This window comes from Furipterus horrens, unplaced genomic scaffold, assembly GCF_987537825.1.
Source record: "Furipterus horrens unplaced genomic scaffold, mFurHor1.1.pri manual_scaffold_7, whole genome shotgun sequence".
NCBI lineage: Eukaryota > Metazoa > Chordata > Mammalia > Chiroptera > Furipteridae > Furipterus > Furipterus horrens.
The window spans coordinates 10,172,435-10,192,873 of NW_028327177.1; the positions used below are offsets into that span (position 1 = coordinate 10,172,435).

The 20,439-nt window shown below is 32.7% G+C and overlaps 1 protein-coding gene across 2 annotated transcripts in view; it reads left to right on the forward strand.

Annotated features, from left to right (window-relative positions):
* The window catches only part of TMEM65 (transmembrane protein 65), a 38,692-nt gene extending 23,902 nt beyond the window's left edge, over positions 1-14,790 (forward strand). For both annotated transcript variants that reach the window (XM_090282733.1, XM_090282734.1), the window contains 6 exons: positions 1,249-1,293; positions 4,092-4,159; positions 8,339-8,393; positions 9,725-9,767; positions 11,567-11,672; positions 14,423-14,790. In XM_090282733.1, coding sequence (XP_090138859.1) covers positions 1,249-1,293; positions 4,092-4,159; positions 8,339-8,393; positions 9,725-9,767; positions 11,567-11,672; positions 14,423-14,524 — 419 coding nt within the window. In that variant the 3' untranslated portion in view covers positions 14,525-14,790. The remainder of the gene's footprint in view (positions 1-1,248; positions 1,294-4,091; positions 4,160-8,338; positions 8,394-9,724; positions 9,768-11,566; positions 11,673-14,422) is intronic.
* Positions 14,791-20,439: the final 5,649 nt, after the last annotated feature.

Here is a 20,439-nt window from a genome sequence, read left to right on the forward strand (position 1 = left end):
CTACAAAGACCAGTGTATTTTTATTTCTTAACACTTCTAAAGGAGGAAAAATGAAACTAAAACTTGAATTCTAGGTTTTGGTGTGTTTCTTATTATAAAGCCATTGTGGTACTATATGCTTTTTTAATAGCATTCACAACTATGATTCAAACTCTTTCTTATACAGCTAATAAGTGGAGGTTTATTTGCTTTTTACTTATTTTAAACTAAATTCTTCAGTTTTTATGCTGTCATAGATTATAAGTAAATATTTTCAAATATGTATACCCAGTTTGTGTTATATTTCCTTGGAAAATCTGGTTGTATCAAATCTTTAGAGCAAATCTATCTATGGTGTGGCATCTTCTTATTAGGTATCGATTAATTTTATGGGATTGGATGAGGATGAAGAAGGTACAGTAGAATTCTCTACCATTTCATCATAGCTTACTCTTGTACTTATACAGATGGTGAGATGGTTATTATTATGAGATTAGGTAGGTTTCAAAACTCAGCATGTTTAGTATATTATTAAAGGAGACTAATTAAGGAACAGAACACAATCATTATTGTAATACATTGCTTTAAAATATTTTTCTGTTTAAAGGACATCTAGATCTATTTGAATATTCTATTTTTTCTTTGCTATCAATGTTCATTTAAACATAAATTTCTTAAGTCATCTATGGCTGCCATCTTAAAGAAGGGCAGCTGTATTTTTGAAATTTTTAAACTGTAATTAATGTAAACAGGGTAATTATAACAGATGCAAGGACTTAAAAAACAAAGAAACCGAAAAGCAAATGATTTACAGTAGTCCCTCTCTATATCGCGGTTCACTTATCAAGGGATTTTTAAAAACATTATATTTAATTATTTATCGCGGATTTTCCACTATATCGCGGGATTCTTAGGTACTGTACAGTAAATACTAAAGTAAGTGTAATGTTCCTACTTTGCGGATTTTCACCTATTGCAGGGGGTCTAGAACGTAATACCTGCGATAAGTGAGGGATCACTGTATTCAGGGTTACAAAGTCAATAGCAGGCTTGTAACTAAAGCTTGGTTTTGTTTTCTAGCCTTGTATTTAATCTATACCAAATATTTCTGTATGGATAATTGTGGTCCATTAACCAAAAGGTAATTTATGAATAAACTATGATATTTTCCCATTTTGTAAATCTGCTGGTGTTTTCTTCATTGTAATAAGAAAATAAATCATGGTACAGTAACTAATTCTTGCCTCACACCCTCTTTTTCCCCTTCAGAAAAATTGGAAGCTCCACCACCCACCCCAGCACAGCTGAGATATGGTAATGGTTCTATAATTGTTAAATATTGTGCATCTGTTTTAGACTTGAAATAACTATGTCATGCATTGATAGTACAAGAGTCAATAAATTAATTCTTTCCACATAGAGTAGGTTATCTTATTATGCCAAAGCAAAAATTTTATAAACCTGGTTTAAGACATATCGCAATATTATGGCATTTCTAATATTGTTACCATATCTATTATTGTTTAAATATTTAACCATCTCAAAATAGAATCATACTTATCATAGAGATTTTCCTAATTTCCAGGAAAAAGGATATATTTACTTTGTTTGGATTTAAGTCAGGCAATTGCTTAACTAGACTAGGTTTGAGGCTAGGTAGAACTGTTCTCTGGTGGAAAAAATCCTTTGGCTTGCTGTTTGTAGTAATGAAGAAAGTCAAGTTCATTTAAAACCACCAGGAAGAACCTTCCAATGCTGCTGGTGTGCTGTACTTAGTCTATTATGGCAGAAATAAATATTCAAAGGCTAACACTGAAGTAATGTAAAATATTTGGGGAGCTTATTATAAAGACAGTGCAAGAAGAGAATTACTTATTAGTGCAGTGAATTTTAGTAGGTTTTTAAGTCAACGCTAAATATTAGATGTGATTTGCTGATAACTGCTGAGTTATAGAATAGTATTTCCCAAAGGAAATTGAAGAAATTACAAATTGAAAGGACATCATTACATACTAGAGAGCAAACATATAATTTTTTAAAAACATATTTAATAGTCATTGCTTTTATTTTCAAGGTAGACTATAATTTATGTTAGAAGTAAGTAATTTTCCCCAAATACCAAAGCAATTTAAGAATTTTTTAAGACTTCTCTAGGTAATCTTTCTTGATTCTAATAGCCTATATTAATACACTCTGTATCCATAGCACTATATAATGCTATTAGCATTTTTTTTTGTCATATTGAAATTAACTGTTTGTATGGGTATGTTATCATACTCCAACATCTTGAGGGCTGGTAACCAAGTCTCATTTATCTTTGTATCTCAAGTGCCTGCCTAGTGGAGTATTCAGTACATGTTTATTTAACCTTTTGGAAATTATATTTTTCCCTTGGGTTGAAAATAATTTTTTACTTATAGATCACATTTATTTAGGTCTGAACATAACAATTTGATAGATTTTGTAGTTCACAATTATTATAGCAATGTGCTTTGGTTTTATTGACCAAGTCTTTACTAATAAATAGCAATTAATCTAATCTTAGTTTGATGGCCTTAACACCTAATTTTAAGATATTTGTAACTGGCCAGTTTTAGAAATGCCAAAATGTTAAGTAATCCCAAGGATTTCTAGTTGCTTCCCCATTTTACATCTCAAAGACAGCTGAGGAGATGATTTGGGAGACTTCTGTCCAGAGATATGTTTAAGGAGCTTTTTCCTCACTGTAACTTGTTTCATTCAGTAAGTTTTAAAAATTTCATTATACTCTTTTGACCTATCAAATTTGTGTTATATTTTTTGAAAATTGGGGTTATGTGTATGTTTTGGCTGCTTATAAAATTTTGAATGTCTAGTAGTTAAGCAAATAGACTCTTTAATTGAAAAATCCCATTTCATTATGTGCTATTTGATTTTTATCATCTTAATAAGATGTAAAATAATATTCTTTATAATTAAAAAGATGTTGCTTTTTATCTTGGACATTCTTGCTTGATAACAAGAAGAAATCTAAAATGACCTGAGATATATACTATTTTCCCTTGATCTTAGTCTTTGTTAGTGGTTGTGGGTAGAAGTGTTTTGGGGGGTGTTTTGTATGTTTTTTGGACTATTTATTAGCCTTCCCTGATTGGCTCATTATAGTAATAATTTCTGGATTATATTTTAATTATGGATGTTACTGCAAAAAAAAAAAAAAGAACTCTAAAGTCACTGAAACTGAACACATAACCAGTTGGCTTAAGGGACTTAATATTTTGGATATAGTATAAAACTAAGAGCTTTGATGTTTACCTAAAAAAAACTCCTTAGTTGAACTGATGTTAATTATTCTTTGGCAGTTTTATAGATTAATTAGAATAAAGTCTTAACTATCCCTAGTTCTTAATTTGTTTCACAGTCTGCCTTCAATTCTCTCAATTTGCAATTCTCTTCCTTTCCAGGTTAGTGGTCCTCAACTTAATCGTAGTTTATTGAGCATCTACTGTGCACTAGGCATTCTGCAATGTGCTGAAGATGCAAATATGAAAAGAAAATGAGACTTAAGTGTATAAAAAGTATATAGGTATTAGTTCTTCCTAGTTACACTTCTGTTATCTCAGGTTATTCAGATTATGTACTAGATAGATGAGGTAAGGTGTGCCATTGGTAGGAAAAGGCCAAGTTACATTTTGATTTAAATAAAATATTTATTTATAGTTTATGAAAGCATTCAGGGATACTGATATATTGTGAGGGTGAAAAAAGATTTTGCACCTAGATAACTAATATTGATGTCAATATCAAGTAACGTGGGATTCATAATATTTATTTATTTATTTATTTGTTCTGCCATTAACTGTATGTAATTTGTGTGCGTGTTGCCAACAAGAAAACAGAAAAGCCTAACACAGTTGTTTTTACATGTTATGTGTTTATTTTTTTCCTCAGTATAGCTTTTACCAAGTAGCTAAACTTACAACAGGAGGAGAGTCTTTTGGCCATAAGGAATGGAAAGCAAATTCCAAAGCTTATCAAATCTATTTAGAAGACTTTAATCATATGGTCTGTTTTTGTCATTTTAAAATTATAGAAGTCTTAAAATATATTTTCCTGTTTTTGATGTTTTTCAGTATTCATCCACAATGCGATACCTTTCATAGGGTTTGGCTTTTTGGATAATGCAATTATGATTGTTGCAGTAAGTTCTTTCTCTCACCCCTTCTATTTTGAGTAAATAAATTTATGTGGTCTAAAATTTTCTAACAATTTGCATATTGTAGCTATAAAGTTTTAATTAGTATCATGATGAATGAAGCTATTTTTTACTATATTTTATGTTAATTAGACTATAACTCAATTTTAAAGCATCATATATATTCATCACTAAGACTCTTTCGGTAAAGCATTGACAATAGTAAGCACCTATTTATTGGGTCTATGTTATCCTGTTCTAGTTTCAACATTCTTATTAAGGGAAAAAGTATGTAAATTTTCTGATGTTCTTTAATTGCATCAGCAGTTTATGTCACATGTTATTTGATTAGTTCCTTGTTCAGTTTTCCCATGCAAAAATGTTTTAAAGGGTGTTTTTATTCAGTCTGTCCGTTTAACCTGAAGATGTTCTAAATTTCAATTCAGAGCACTGTGAATACATATCTCTTCTGTCTTTGTTTCATTGTAATGTTAAAAATGTTCCTTTCATGTGATCAGTGTAAGGGTATTCTTTAAAAGTATTGTTTAGTCTCAGGATGGCTGATTTCCCTTTTTTACTGTTACAGGGACACCTTTTGTTAATGGATCCCAACATTGGGTATAGATTCTAAAGTCAGAAATAAGTCCATAATTAAAATGCAACTATTTTGAAACTACCCAGTGCTCTATCTACTTCTCTTCACTGATTCTGGCATTGATAAAATTCTATAAATTCTAGCTATTTTTGTAGGAGACTGCTAAAAAAGTAATGCTTTTTGGATTATGGAATGTGAGGAAAATACATATGAGAGATGCAAGATTTGGGGGTTGGTTTGGTTTTTGAAGTTTTGAAGGTCACATGTTTTACTACAAATGGACATAAATGGAGTATGTGGTTTCAAAATAGGGATAAAAGGATAATTTACATTGTATAGATTATAACATTTGCCTAAAGAGTATCTAAACTTGGTTCATTCAAGAATGGTTTTCTTTGCTATATAGTCTCATTTTATGTCCAGATTGATGGGAATCAGATTTCCAGAAAGCCTAGCCATTCACCTGGTTGAGGAATCTGACAGGGTTCACACAGCATGAAGGTATCCCGCTTTGTAAATAGTCACAGAAACTACTCCAACAAGCGCACAGCTTGAAGGTGTTAAGCACCCATTGGATAATTCCTTTGCAGAGGATTCTGGCAAAAGCCTCTAAAATGTAATTTCAAAATGCTAGTTTTTTTTTACTGATTTCAACATTTTCCAAACATGTATATAAGAATCAAATTGGCCAACTTATGTAATCTGTGAATGTGAGAAACTTAGCCATTTAGAACTACACTGTCTTTTCTGAAATGACTAAAATCTGAGTTGGTTAGATTATTTAAATAGTTAATATAGGTCAGATCTAACTGCAGTGAAAACCTTGTAATGATGAATTTATAAGCTATATTTAAGACTTGTGTTTCTTGAATAGATTGTCTGAATTAAAGTCTGTGGCAAATATTTCTTTCAGTTTTATGCAACTCACTCAATATTTTAGATTCTCTTTATTAACAGCTACTAGCTTCCATACTGCCATCTTAAAAATCATTTTTTTTCTTTTCACCTCTGCAGGCCAGACGTTAGATATTCAAATACTGAAAGACTAACCTTGCTTCAGGGAAATGTTGAGATGATGTATTTTGCATAAAGAGGGACTCAGGGAGATTTTGAAGAGAAATCAGAATAGGGAGGAAATTGGGTAGCTTTTTAGATCCCGAATAAGACCTTCACAGTAAGTATGGTCTTATCATTTGTTTGAAATAAATATCCAAAGTAACATATATCTGTGTTTAAATAGAGCTGCCAACAAAACACACCCACATTCTAGAGTCAAATTCTTGTATTATTATTGTTCACTATTTTGTGTGATTCAAGCCTGTGTCTTATTATTAGTGTGAGAGTGGACTATTTTTGCAAGCCCCAGATGGTTGACTCCAATTTAGTAATATTTGTTTTTCTAGTTTACATTGAAATCCAGTTTCAGGGACTTATCACCAGGTTATCATTTATATAAAACTAAAATAAATATTGAAATCACTGCCTTCAATACCTGCCTGAGAGTAATAGGTGTGGCAAAAATATTATCCTGTAATAATTGCACACTAATTCAGGGACAGTGAAATTTTCCAAAGAGGCTTTATAATACACTGATGAGACTAAAATACATAAATAATATAACTATAGAATCTGTGAAAAGGGAAACAAGGGATCATTATTATTGTAAGAATTTTTTTTAAAAATAACACTGGTTACCTCCTAACACTGTGGGACAGGTATGCCTGTTATAAGATAGTAAATTAAGAAGTTATTTGATTCTGTTTTCCTGTCATGCCATAGATTTGATATTTTCCTCTTTCTGTTCAGGTGTACTCTCTGGATTGCTACTACTATACTTGTAGTAATAAAAACAAATTTGTATACAACTTCCTGTAATAGATTTGACCTTTATTGTTAACTGCTATTCATACAAAGCTTTTGGCTCCATAGTATTTTTAAATTATATTTTTATATTGTGGGAATTGTTTTCTATATCTTAGTGGGCTTTGGGGTTTTCTTAACATTTAATTAGGATAGAATCTATTAGAATTCTAGAATAGCTTAATTGTATTAAGGTGATAAACCAGGTATAACTTTAAGACAGCTAGTGTTTGATTTGTTTATAATTTCTAACTCACCTGTTAACATTGAAATTAGTTGTAACTGTGGAAAAAAGTAAAGGGGTGGGTAGTCTATTGCCTTCAAACTGACTTTGACTTTATATGAGGCTTTTTATGCTTTTAGAAGAACCTTCACTTTCCTAAAGTTTACTTAAATGATTAAGCATTTAAATACTTTTTAAACACATGTATTGCAAACAGATTCTTCTTGGGTCATTCCTAATGATTCATTGCTGTTAAAGACGCTGTATTTGTTTTTCTTCCGCTATAACTGGCAGGTGCTTCTCTTCTACATTAAAGCTGTCAGTGTTGTTTTGTTTCTGTATCCATCTGTAAGACATGCACATCTTTATTCTTTGTGCCTGCTCTTTTTTTTTCTTCTTCAGAAATCTCTTTCTTTGGGTACCTTTACCACCTTATAATTTTAAGTGCCTGGGAGACTTTTGTGCATCAGGTTGCTTGGACCATAGTTTATAAGAATTGGTTTTAAAGGGGGGACCCAAAAGGCCTAGGGCAAGGGAAATTGAGGAAAACTTAACTTCTCTTCAGTTTTATAAATAATTGATAATGCAATATTGCTACAAACTAGATAGGGCATTCTTTTTTTATTTTTTTAATCCAGAAATATTGAGATTTTAAAAATACTTCAAGCATTAGTATTCAGGAGAGCTTTTGAAAATAAAGTCCATTTATGGAAGCATTGCCTGAGGATTAGAACTGAACTAACACCATAGATCCTAGGATTTCTTCTTTAGTCTCTGTAATTACCGTTAGAATAGTTTAATCTTTTCCACTTCAGTTCCTTCTCTTTAAAGTAGAAGTAAAAATATGAGCCCCTCTTTTCTTTAGAGGAATAAGATAGAAGTAGAAAGTCTTGAACTCTCTTAGTAAATAAATGCAGTAGAAATACAATGGAGTCTCATTTTTGCTGTAGCTTTATTGTATTAAATGGTATCGTTATTTATAAATGAGTCAAATAGTCTCACTACTTAATGACTTAAGAACTACATGTTATAAGCATACTTTTTGAAGTTTATGATGATTTGGGTTCCTAGAAACTGGTTTAGTTTGTCTTTTTAGTCTTTGTAGGATAAATAGCAATAGTATAGATGTAGCATTCAAAATTTAAAATTTAGGTGAGTTTGTCATCATTGTGCTCAACGATCTTTAAAGCACTTTCTGTGTGATAGGAAAATATAAATCCTAGATTCTTAATAAATTGTTTTGTATATGTGTTGCTATTTTTTATTTTTATGAAAGCCTAATTTTAATAAAGAAAATATTGATGTTATTTACACATGAATGCATATATATGCTTGATAATTAAGTGAATTACTGCAGTATATGTGCTTATTTCTGCATATTTTTGTATATAATTTTGCTGCAATAACATGTTTGACTATTTTATGTTTTTATTAATGCATTAATATTCCTTTATAGTCACTAGAGCTTTAGTATTTTAAGATTAAATTCTTTGTAATCATTTTTCAGGGAACCCATATTGAGATGTCTATTGGAATTATTTTGGGAATTTCAACTATGGCAGGTATTTAATAATAGTAATATTATTATTCTATTGTCTGTGTATTTAAAAAACATTTTTGTAGGTTAGGTTTAGAAGAGAATAATTTATTTGAATGAGTTTACTCATAAAAATGTATAGTAGTTTGCCCTGACCAACGTGGCTCGGTTGGTTGGGTGTTGTCCCACAAAGCTCGATTCCTGCCAGTTCCATTCCCAGTCAGGGCACGTGCCTGAGCTGCAACCTGGTCCTCAGTGGGGCATGTGTGCGAGGTAACCGATAGGTGTTTCTCTCACACATCAATGTTTCTCTCCCTCCCTTTCTCCCTCCCTTCTCCTCTCTCTAAAAATAAATAAATTCTTTTTTTAAAAAGCCTACTAGTTTATCTCCTAAATCCTGTTCATTTAATTCTTAATTTTGTGCATGTAACACTGAGAAATTTTAGGTACTTTATGTTAGTTAATGGGTAACAATAATTTGCTATATTGGCTATGTTAGAAAAGTTTTTCATTTAAAAAAAAATTATTTATTTTATTTTTAGAGAGAGGGGAAAGGAGAGAGAGGGAGAAAAACATCACTGTGTGGTTGCCTCTCACTTGCGCCCCCAAATGGGGACCTGATGTGCAACCTAGTCATGTGCCCTGACTGGGAATCGAACCAGCGACACTTGGCTCGCAGGCTGACGCTCAATCCACTGAGCCACAGCAGCCAGGAGTTTTTCCTTTAACTACTGGTTACCGTGAAGCCTTTCTACCCTTTTTTTTTTTTTCTATTGAATTATTTATTTTTAAGTTGGGTAGAAAAATCAAAGAAGGAAATACAAGATGGAAAATCTATTTTGGTTCTGCCTTCTTCTTTCACCCCAATTAACACTCTATTCTTCATGATGGTGAAATTTGGGGATAGTTGTGTGTTGTGTGTATTGTGTGGAGCACATGAAGCAGATGAATTAATGAAAGCAACATTTCTTCTCCTTGATTTTCTTGAATTCAGAGCTGTGCATATAGCTTTATTCTTTTCCAAATATCCAAATTTCCTTTAACACATATTATCTGAAAGTTACAACCACAAAATATTGTACGCATTTTAATATTGAAACCCAAATGGAACCTGGTTGCCACAACAGAAAAATCCTTCAGGGAGACAGAATACTATAATCTCAGAAGAATTGTGTTCTATTATGAATTCTTGAGGTGCAGAGCTATCCAGTGAGTTACTTTGAATACAGTTGTTTCAGTTTGAGAAATGTGACAACGCTTCCAGACCAGTGATTAATTGATTATGAAGTGATGTGTTATAATGATTTTAATGACTTCCATGTAACAATTCACTTGTCCATTTTCTCACTTTTTTAGCTGCTGCTTTGGGAAATCTTGTGTCAGATTTAGCTGGACTCGGGTAGGTCCATTCATTTATTCATTTGTGCGTGTGCGTACTTACTTGCTCTTTTTCTCTTCTTCATTCTTCTGTAATTAAGAAGGCTAAAAAAAGAAACATTTGTGTGTGTGTCTTAGAACTAAATTTTTTAAATTTCTAAATCACTAGTACTGTGTCTTTGGTGTGCACCGAACATAGATGCCTGGGTCACAACCCAGTCATATGGAATTAGTGTTTCTGGGGACGGGGCCCTGGCATTTATGCTTAATAATCTTCTCAAGCAATTCTGATGTATGCAAACATTTTTTTCTAAAACTATCGTAACGTAAGTAGAGTTAAGTATTTATATGTATGTGTTTTATATACATTCCCAAGGCCGAGGCAGGATTAATAGTAAGAACCCCTATCATTACTTCACCCCACCCTGCCCCCACTGAGCTCAGAGAAGAGAGAAGGCTCAAAGGGGAGGACGCTGACTGGGAGTGTTTTCTAGAGAAACTTTTAAAGGAACAGTGGCCAAAGCATGCATGTACGTGTTTGGCGAGTTTTTGCTCTTTTTACTCCACGTGGCAGGAATGATTAAACAGACCGAGGATGCCTACTTAAAAACACTCCGTTTTCTCTCTTTCTGCTTTCACACTCTCATTTCCAAGTGACAAGTGGCCTGGGCTGCTTCCGAGCCTGGGGAAATCTGGGAAGTATGAATTAGACTAAGTTGGCATTAATTATAGTGATAAATATAGTCGCTCTTATTCAGTCTTTGGTTCTGTTTCTTCTTTCTCTGGTTCATTGGAGTGATAAGTTTTGAAATTTAGATTTGGGGTCAGGAGAAGTCTGCTTAGCCCTGAAATGTAGCCAAAGTGATCTAACCCTATGTATTAGACTTCTGCAGTGGTGTTGGGGCCAAAGCTACTGTTAAAACCACTTTCTTTGCTTTGGGGCCAAGGCAGAAATTTTGTATTCCTGGAATTTCTGGCATAAATCTATAATGATATCACTCCTCAAACATTCCACTTCCCAGTTTCCAACATTAAGGTTAATGATAATATTATAGCTGCTGTGATAGCTTTCTATATTTAATAGAACTAAATGATCTAATAGATTTTAGGGCCATTTAGTTTTAGATTGCTTCATAAACAATTATTTTTATGAATAAAGATTTTGTTGAGAGACTTTATATTTGAGAACTATTTCTTCTCTGCCTTTAAAAAAATCATTAAGAAACAAATACCAATTATTATTGGTTCTTAGATGCAGTGTGTTTTAGACATAATGTATTATATCTGACATTGACAATTTTTTCTTTCTTACAGTTTAAAAGTAAGATCGTATCTAATAAGTGATGGTAATTTATAATTGATAAATACTTGAGATTGCCCTGAAAGTTCTAGGCTGTTTTTAGTATTATATCTATCTGATGAAATTTGGAAGTTTTTGTTTTCTGGTGACAGTTATTAATTTATATCATGTGTTAAAGTGCTTTACTTTGAATTTAGAACAAGTGCATACATTATATTATTGTAAAAAAATTTATATACCTTGAATTGGCCTTTTTAAAGTAATAGTAGAGAATAATTTCTCTAAGTCAATTAATTTACCTATGTATTAAATACAGTCATATGAAAATAGTTTTAAACTGGATATATTTATACATAATAAAAATGAAAGTTTATGAAAATGTTTATACCATTTCTAGAGTGCTGGTTAATTACAGATGTAAAATTTTTTTGTTTCTCTTTGTAATAATTAGTTTTTTACTACCTGAGGACATTCATGTGTCTCTTTAACAACCTATATTCTGTCCTCATGTATTTTTAAAGACTTGCAGGCTACGTTGAAGCTTTGGCTTCCAGGCTAGGCCTGTCGATTCCTGATCTCACACCAAAGCAGGTTGACATGTGGCAGACGCGTGTTAGTTCACATTTGGTAAGTACTTTATACGGCTTATGATAATGAACTTGGGTAGCCCGATCAAGTGCAATCCCCTGAGAAATTTGAGACAAATATGGATCTGAGTGGGGTTTTTAACACAAATTGCCCAAGCCTTAGCAGTTTTCAGTGAAAGGGTAATTTTTTATTGACTCCTAATTTTTTGTAGGTGTACTTGATTTTTAAAAATTTCTTCGTATGATTCTGTTAATCTTGAGGTATCAGTTATGTGCTAGGCATAAAATGAATAATAAACTATAGTTCTTTTTGAGGATTGTTTAGGTAGAGAGCCAGACATTTAAAAAAATTAAAATTTAGTGTGCCAGTGTAGTAATAGAATTTTACAGTAGACATAGCAATAGCACAAGTAAAAGAATGAACACTTTATGGGGAGAAATTTCTTTTGGTGAGGAGATTTCTTGGTGATTACTGGATCTAAGTTGATTTTTTTATTATTGGTGAGTCATTTACTAGGTGAACAACAGATTCCAAGTATATTGGCTAGCAGGTAGAAAAGCATGGTAAAAACAGGGTCTGTTCAGAGAAATACAAGAAATTAGGGATTGCTGGGATATAATCTGTAGTAGTTGTGGATAAAAGCAGTAGTAGAACACAGCATTGGAGAAGTAAGAATGGATCCGACAGGAAGGGCATTTTTCTGTTGATGTATAAATTACAAATTACGTGAAGGAGCTTGAACCTCATACGTAGGCGATGGAGTGCTATTTTAAATAAGAAGGAAGGGAACTGGATGGATCACAGCGCCACCAATTAAGTCAAGAAGAGCAGGAAGAACATGTTTGTAAGAGAGGAGAATGAGTTCTGTTTTGGGCCTGTTGAATTTGAGATGCTAGTAGGACAGTCAAGTGGTGACACCTAGTAGGCATTTGGATTAAAGGTCAAAAGTTATTGAGGTCCGAAAAAGAGATAATGGATGTTATCATTCACTCAACAAATATTTACTGTTTATTTACTATATGCAGGGGACAGACCCTAGGTGTTTTGAATATATTAACAAGATTTTATTTTCTGGTGGATCTTACTTCTAGCCCTTGAGGGGAGAGAAGCGATTTAAAAACCTGACAAAATATTTAGTATATTAGAAGTTCACAGTGTTATGGGAATCAAAGAAAAAAGCAAGCAGAACAGAATAAAAGAGGTTGGGAGTGCTAGGATGGAGACAGGTTGCAGTATTAAATAGGAGGGTCTCTGCAGGCCTCACCGAAAAGGTCGGCGACAGTTAAAGGTGATTGTAGAGGGCAGTGGTTCTCTGAGTTTGATGCCAGGACTAGCAGGATCAGCATTCCCTGGGAATTTATTAGATGTGCAAATTCTTAGGCTCTACCTTAGACCTATCTATTGCTATATAAAAAATTATATATGTATGTTTGTGTGTGTGTCCATATCCTGTAATTTGTAGATAAATTGAAGAGACTAGCTAGCTAATATCAGCCAGAGTTGTTGAGGAGTAAGAATATTCTTAACATTCTAGTAATTTGGCTTAACATTTTAACACTACAATTGGGATCAAGAGATTGTTTACCTGAGATCTTCTCACATAAACAATAATTCTGTTTTCTATGTTATAAGTAGGTCCATTTGCCCTCTTCTATAACAAAAGCATTTCAGTTACTAAATTATTACATATATATATATATGGGTATTTGTGTGTGTGTGTGTGTGTGTATGTATTTGTGTGAGTGTGTGTGTGTGTGTGTTTTGATAAAACCCAATAAGTATATGGATTCTGTTCCTTAGTTGTTGACTCTGCTTCTATGTTAGGATCAAATCTTCTATCCCGTAACATAACATTTGGTTATAAACAGCCTGTAATGGTTGAAGTTAGTGATCAGCCATGTAGTTATGACATAAGCTAACTCTGAAATTCTACAGATTAGAATATATGCTAGTACACATGCAGGTTCTAACTGACACAGGTTGTATTTTAAAACCTCGTTTGTAATTTGGTTGTTTGAAACTCTAAAAATATTTCCTTGCAGAACAATATTACAGATATACTTAAGTCCTTTGCTCCAGTATAGTTAACTGTAGGGTCTAGTATCACAAGATCTGAAAATAATATATGTAAGTAACTGTCCTTAACAGTGGGAAAATTTGTGTTCGGTCCTGGATCGGGGAGCTAGAAAAGGGTATCCCATTTCTTTCCTCCTCTGCCTATTGACTTTATGCCCCATTGAGATAATTGGGTTGGAACTCATTGACTGGCGCTCCTAAGTGAGGGGGAGAAGGCCGTGGTTTTCATGGATGATAGTAACAGGCATTCTGACCGAAAGGGTGGGAAGTGGAAGTGGAGTCTGTTAGCAGTGCTCATTTCACCAGTATGGGGAAGTCAGGAATCGAAAATAGAATGTGTTCTCTTTAAGTATCTATGAATGAAAACATTATCTAAGGTCAAAATAAGAATCTAGGTGACTTTTTTTCTTGTCTTCTGGCATTAAAGTGTATGTACCATTTTTAATAAGTGTTTTCTACTTGAATGTTTCTTTGATGTTATTTTTATGGCAATTTGATAAAAAAATAAATTTCCTGGTTGTTTTGAACTTTAAATATCATTTGTTCTGGAATCTTTTTGTAGCTTATTTTTATATTTAAGTCATGATCAAATGACATGCAGTCACAGATGACTCTTATAGTACATAGTAATTGTTTACAGTAAATACTTAAGCAAGGCTTCCTCTTACAGGGATAAAATAACTGTCAAAAAATGTTTTCTTTTGTTTCCTTAGGGCAAAGCTGTTGGGGTGACTATTGGCTGCATTCTAGGAATGTTTCCTTTGATTTTCTTTGGCGTAGGTGAAGAAGATGAAAAACTGGAAAAGAAAAATTAACCCTCTTAGAGTACCTATAAAAAGATGTAAACTAATGTACCTCAATTACTAAATCTGCTGTCACAACATTTAGGAACTAAGACAGTAACAGTGTATAGATATGGGATCAAGTAATTTCAGCATGTGTTATGGAAAACGCTAACTTATTGTGGCTTGGTTTTCTTAGGACATCTTTAAAAAAACTGTTTAGTATCATTTTGTGTAAATTGTTGAAATGCTTTTTCATCAGTGGCAGTCAACATTTTACTTTTTCCTTCTCTTTCTTTATATATGCAAATATCATTTAAGTATCAAGTCATTTCTGTGCTGTACTGACTTGGGGTTTGCTCATTTGTTACTTAGTGTGTACACGCATGAAAGCGTTTTCTCTTGTGTTCTGTCTAGTTATGGTTCCACCCTAAGATTTTTCCAAATTACTTAAGGTGTTTAATATCAGTTGAAGATTTTTTATGCTCTTTCTGGCAACATCAATTTTGTATTGTTTCACAGTAAACACTCACAATTATATAATTTGTCATTTGTTTTTACTCCCATATCTATTCCAAATGGATGCAGACTTTAAATATTTTAAGTTTTTATTACTCATTTTAATTTTCTAATCTTACTGTCTCAAGTGCTGGAGGTGAGTCAGAATAAGCAGTTATGTGGTCTCCCTACGATACATAACCATGTATGTTAAGTATATTGATGTTTTTACTTTTAATTTCTCGGTTTTGCATAATTACCTGGTGGTTTTTGACTCCTGAGAGGAAGAAAATTATTATTTTAGGATCCTTTTAATGGTGATTGTGGAATTAGAGTGAACTAAGGGCTTTGACATGACACTTGGAAATTAAGAAGTTAAAATTTATTTTTTTAGAGAAATAGAAAATGGGAACTGTCAACAAGGTTTATGGTATAAAAAGTAAAGTTGAAAGGATGTTTGTAAGGTTAATGAGATACAATTTATATTGTTTGGGAAGGACTTTTTCGCCCCAAAGTGTCTTCTCATCTGAATTGAATGAGTCTGAGTACTTCCTACTCCTAATCCTGATGTTGTTGTATCTTGTTTAGTGAATTTTATTTCTGGATAACTTTTTTTGAATATTTTATATATATATATATATATATATATATATATATATATCTTTTTGCTATATATATATAGTCAAAAGTTACATGAGTTGAAATTCGCCTTGTTTTTTGGCCTTTTCCTTCTTTTGTGGAATTTAAATAATATTCTAGGCTGAAGTTACTTATTTTCAGTCTTGTATATCTGACTTAAATATAACCATGTAGGAAACATAAAATTAATTTTATGAGCCCTTAAAGTTTGTTAGCATGTGGCCTTGTTGCACATGCTAAAAAATTACTCTCACTTGTAGGAGTAATTAAACACATCATGGAGGAGAAAAACTGAAATTATTTATGTTGATAAATAGATGCAAAATAAAGGCAACCTATAAGATGACTGTATTTATAGCTACCTTATTTTAAAATTTTATTTGCATATATTTACTTGGAGTTCTTTTTTTCAGAGGAGCTGATTTTTCCCAGTAGGCAATTTATCATAAATTCTCTTCAGTGCACTTTACAATAATTTAGTACTATACTTTAATCATAGATTTTTGAAGGAAAAAATAAATCATACAAAATGAAAATAAATATGTACCATTCTTATTATGTACAGATAACATGACCATCTCATCTGATCAAATTAGAATTATAGAACTTGATATCTTAAGCAGAATACCATGCACACACCAATTTATTTTTTATTATTTCAGATGAGAGGATTAGAATGCTTAATGAAAAATTTTTTTGTAAATGTTTACATGCTTTTGTCCCTAACTTGTGTATTACCAGTCCTTTCTGTTTTCTGAAAAAGCATTTTATTGTGGTGCTTAAATTTTTTTATCAATTAAATCCCATATCCAGAAACCTTGCCTGTGAGTTTAGAAAGGGCTTTTGATTGCTGTTTTTTGTTTGTTTTTCTGTTGAAAATAACCCAGTCCCACAAGTCCTTTCAGTTTAGCTGAACATTTACAGAGTCATTTAGGGTGTCCAAACATATAACATAAGATCTTCATATTGAAAGATATTTTAATTTATGGACACAATAAAAATTTGCATCATTCAGGTAATTTTCAAAGAATAATGCCCTTTTGTCCTTAACCTAAGATCTAAGATACACGTTTTTGTCAAGATCTTATTCTGTTAGTATGGTGCTTTGCACAAAGTGATTTCTGAGAAATGGTTCCCTTTAAGATAATTGCTTTATGTAATCATTAGTTTGTTACTTGTCACAAAGAACCTTATTTCAGATTGAAACTGGAATTCTTATTTCTCATACTAGCTATTTATGTATTGGGAGCACTATAATTGTGGTTAAATGCAACATGAGCTACTTTTTAGTAATGTTTGTTTAAAATTCATGTTGTCCATGTATTATAATTTACTGACTTCTTATGCATGTAAATTGGGTGCATTTTGTTACCACTGTATGTTAAATGGTGACCAATGTTTTTACAAAATAATTGAACAAAAAAGTCTTTTAAGAAATTTGTAATGTGGTTTTGATTTTGAAATTTGATTTTCTTACTAATCTCAGAAAGTTCTGGTTATTGTGTCACTAAAGGAAATAGGATTGATAGATGCAGACTTGTTACAGGGTTGTAGCAATGTTACGGAGACAGTAAAATGGAACTATTTCTTTATCACCTCACTGAAATCCACACTTGAGATACAACATTACAATTATGAGAGAAGAATGATCCCATAAGGAAATCATTTATCTTTAGAGGATGTAAGAAGAAAAGCTTTAGAAAGATTGGCATAAATTACAGTGATGGGCACTTACAGCAGACATATTCAAGCCTCTCTATAATGATGCCTCTTTTACTTTGCTCCTTTTCTCTAGAAGGCGAACTGTGAAGGTAATGGAGATTTATCTTTTACAACAAAAGTTTGTCCAAACCATTTTGAAGTAAATCTTTTAAATTTTAGAATTATATTTTCTTGCTGTCTTAGGAGTGTATTAAATGTAATGTAATCTTTTTCTTAGTGGCTAAGCATCATTTTCTTGGACCTGGTTATTGTGTTGTAATGTAGTACCTCGGGAGTCTGGTTTTAGTTTCTCATTTTTCTGCCTTTTTTTTCCTTTTTTTTTTTTTTTTTTTGCTGCTCTCACTACTGACAACTGCTTTGTCTCTCTAACTTGCTGCTGCTTGGCTGTATGGCCTTAGAATCCAGATAGCGACTTTTACCAGAAATTACTTGGGAAATATTAATAAATTGGCTCTGGAGTCTGAGTGACATAATGATGGTGATCATGATGATGATGATGATAAATATAATGTTAGATCCCTTTTATTAAGCACTTATTTATTGCTATGTACTATAATGTGTTACACTCATTATCACACTTAATCACTTTAATAACAACATTAAGTCGGTGCTATTATTACTCCTATTTCATGCTGGGTAAATTTAGACATGTAGAGGTTAATTTGTCCACAGTGTCACTACTGAGTTGCCTGGAATCTAGCTTGTCCAAGTATAAAACCTATGTTCTTAACTACTATGCAATAGGGACCTCAGTTGCACGGGCTTTGTAATGTTTGTTCTCTGGTTAGGTTCCTTCCTACCTACCTGCGTATCTGTGGAGTCACTTTCTCATCTATGACCAGGGGGAACTATACGTATATGCTCAAAGTCCATTTAACAAATCCTGTGTTTTGGTTACATACTGTGTGCTAGGAACTGTTCAAGGCACTGAGTGAACAGCCAGAACATCCTTGTCCTCATCATGCTTATTCTGCAGGGACATTAGTCAGAGAGGAGAATACAGAAAAGCACACATACACTTAAATGTATTTCATGCCAGGTGGTGATAAGTTCTTTAACTATAAATGAATCGAGGGAGACAAAGTCCCAGTGGTCATATGTCAGGGGGTGGGGCTGGGGGATTGTTTTTATATAGAGTGGTCAGGGAAAACCTGAAAGTTGTGAGAACATAAACAATACTCCTAATAGAGGGTATCCTGCTAGGTTCTAGAAAGTGATGCTAATAGCCAACATATGAAATATATTTCACTTTGGAATGCATTGAAGGCCTTTTGGTTGTTGTTGTTGTTTTTTTCATTATTTATGTTTTGTGGATTAAGCCAAAAGATTAATTTTTAAATATTAAGATTAATACCCCTGCATATTTACTGACATCAGTAGAAGGAAATGGCCCAGAAGCATGGGGAGACTACCCTGGAATTCACCAAGTCAGTACGTAGTCCATCAGCAAATAACTTAGGGTTTGTTGTGTGCTCACACGGAAACCTTACTAACAGACCGCGTTGCACCAAAGCAATAAATGCTGTTGGCATGTGAGTGAGTTGTTAACACTGAAATTAGTTTTTTTCTCCTGTAGGTTTTTTGAAATTGAATAGTAACTAAAGCAGGAGCAACTTAATTTTAATTTTAATTTTAATTTTGAAGTTTCAGGACTTTCAGGGTCTACTGATCTTAGGCCGCCAGCCACATGAAACACATGGTATCTTGTATTAGTTGTTATGTGAAATTGTATAACATCAGACATATCTTAATGTTGTTGATAAGTTTATGAATGAAAGAAATTTGAGCAAACTTTTAATTAGTACAAAGATTAAAGAGTAGTCATCTGAGGGATTTTTTAGTTTCTCTACAACTACAAGTCAAAATTTGTGTTTAAATGAATAAAATATGAGGTGATGACTGAAGAGGTAAACTAAAAGGAACTACTTTAGCAGGGAGATAAGGAGAACCCTCAAAAACTAGCATAAAGGAATTTTCTATGAGAACTATGAAATTCACAAAGAATTAGCATTTGCTGTAAATATGAAAGTTATACATTTATATTGTGCTTTGTAATTTATAAAATACACAGATGCTAGACATAAATGGGATTTAAGAGAAGTAATTAAAGAAAACTCAGATACTTTAATTAGAATTAAGATTTTTTTTCCCTTTTGTTATTGAGATATAATTGACATACAGCATATTAGTTTCAGGTGTAAAACATAATGATTCAACATTTGTATACATTGCAAAGTGATCACCATATTAAGTCTATATACTGCCTGTCATCATACAAAGTTACAAAGCTTTTTTTCTTGTGATGAGAACCTTAAGATTTACTTAACAACTTTAAAGTTTGCAGCAAAATATTATCAACATAGTCACCAAGCTGTACATTGCATCCCTGTAACTTATTTTATGACTGGAAGTTTGTACTCCTTGGTCCCCTTCACCCACTTTGCCCACTACCAAACCCCCTTTCCTCTGGCAGCCACCACTCTGTTCTCTGTATCTACAAGACTGGTTTTGTTTTGTTTGTTCTTTTGTTTTTTAGATTCTACGTATAAATGAAATCATATGGTATTTGTCTTTCTCTGACTTATTAAACTTGACATATCTTCAAGTTCCATCTATGTTGTCATGAAATGGCAAGATTTCTATTTTTTATGGCCAAGTAGTATTCCATTGTACACATATATCAAATCTTTATTAGTTCATCCATAGATGGACAATTAGGTTGTTTTCATATTTGGGCTACTATGAACAATCCTGCAAAGAACATGGGGATGCATAAATTTTTTCAAATTAGTGTTTTCATTTCCTTTGGATAAATACCCAGACGTGGAAGTGCTGGATCATATGGTAGTTCTACTATTAAATTTTGAGAAACCATACTGTTTTCCATAGTGGCTGCCCCAATTTCTATTCCTACCGGCCATACATGAGTGTTCCCTTTTCTCCACATCTTCATCAAGACTTGTTGGTTTTTTGTCTTTTTAATAGGCATTCTGACAGGTGTGAGGTGACATTCCATTGTGGTTTGATTTGCATTTCCATGATTAGTGATACAGAGCCTCTTTTCATGTGCCTGTTGGCCATCTGTATGT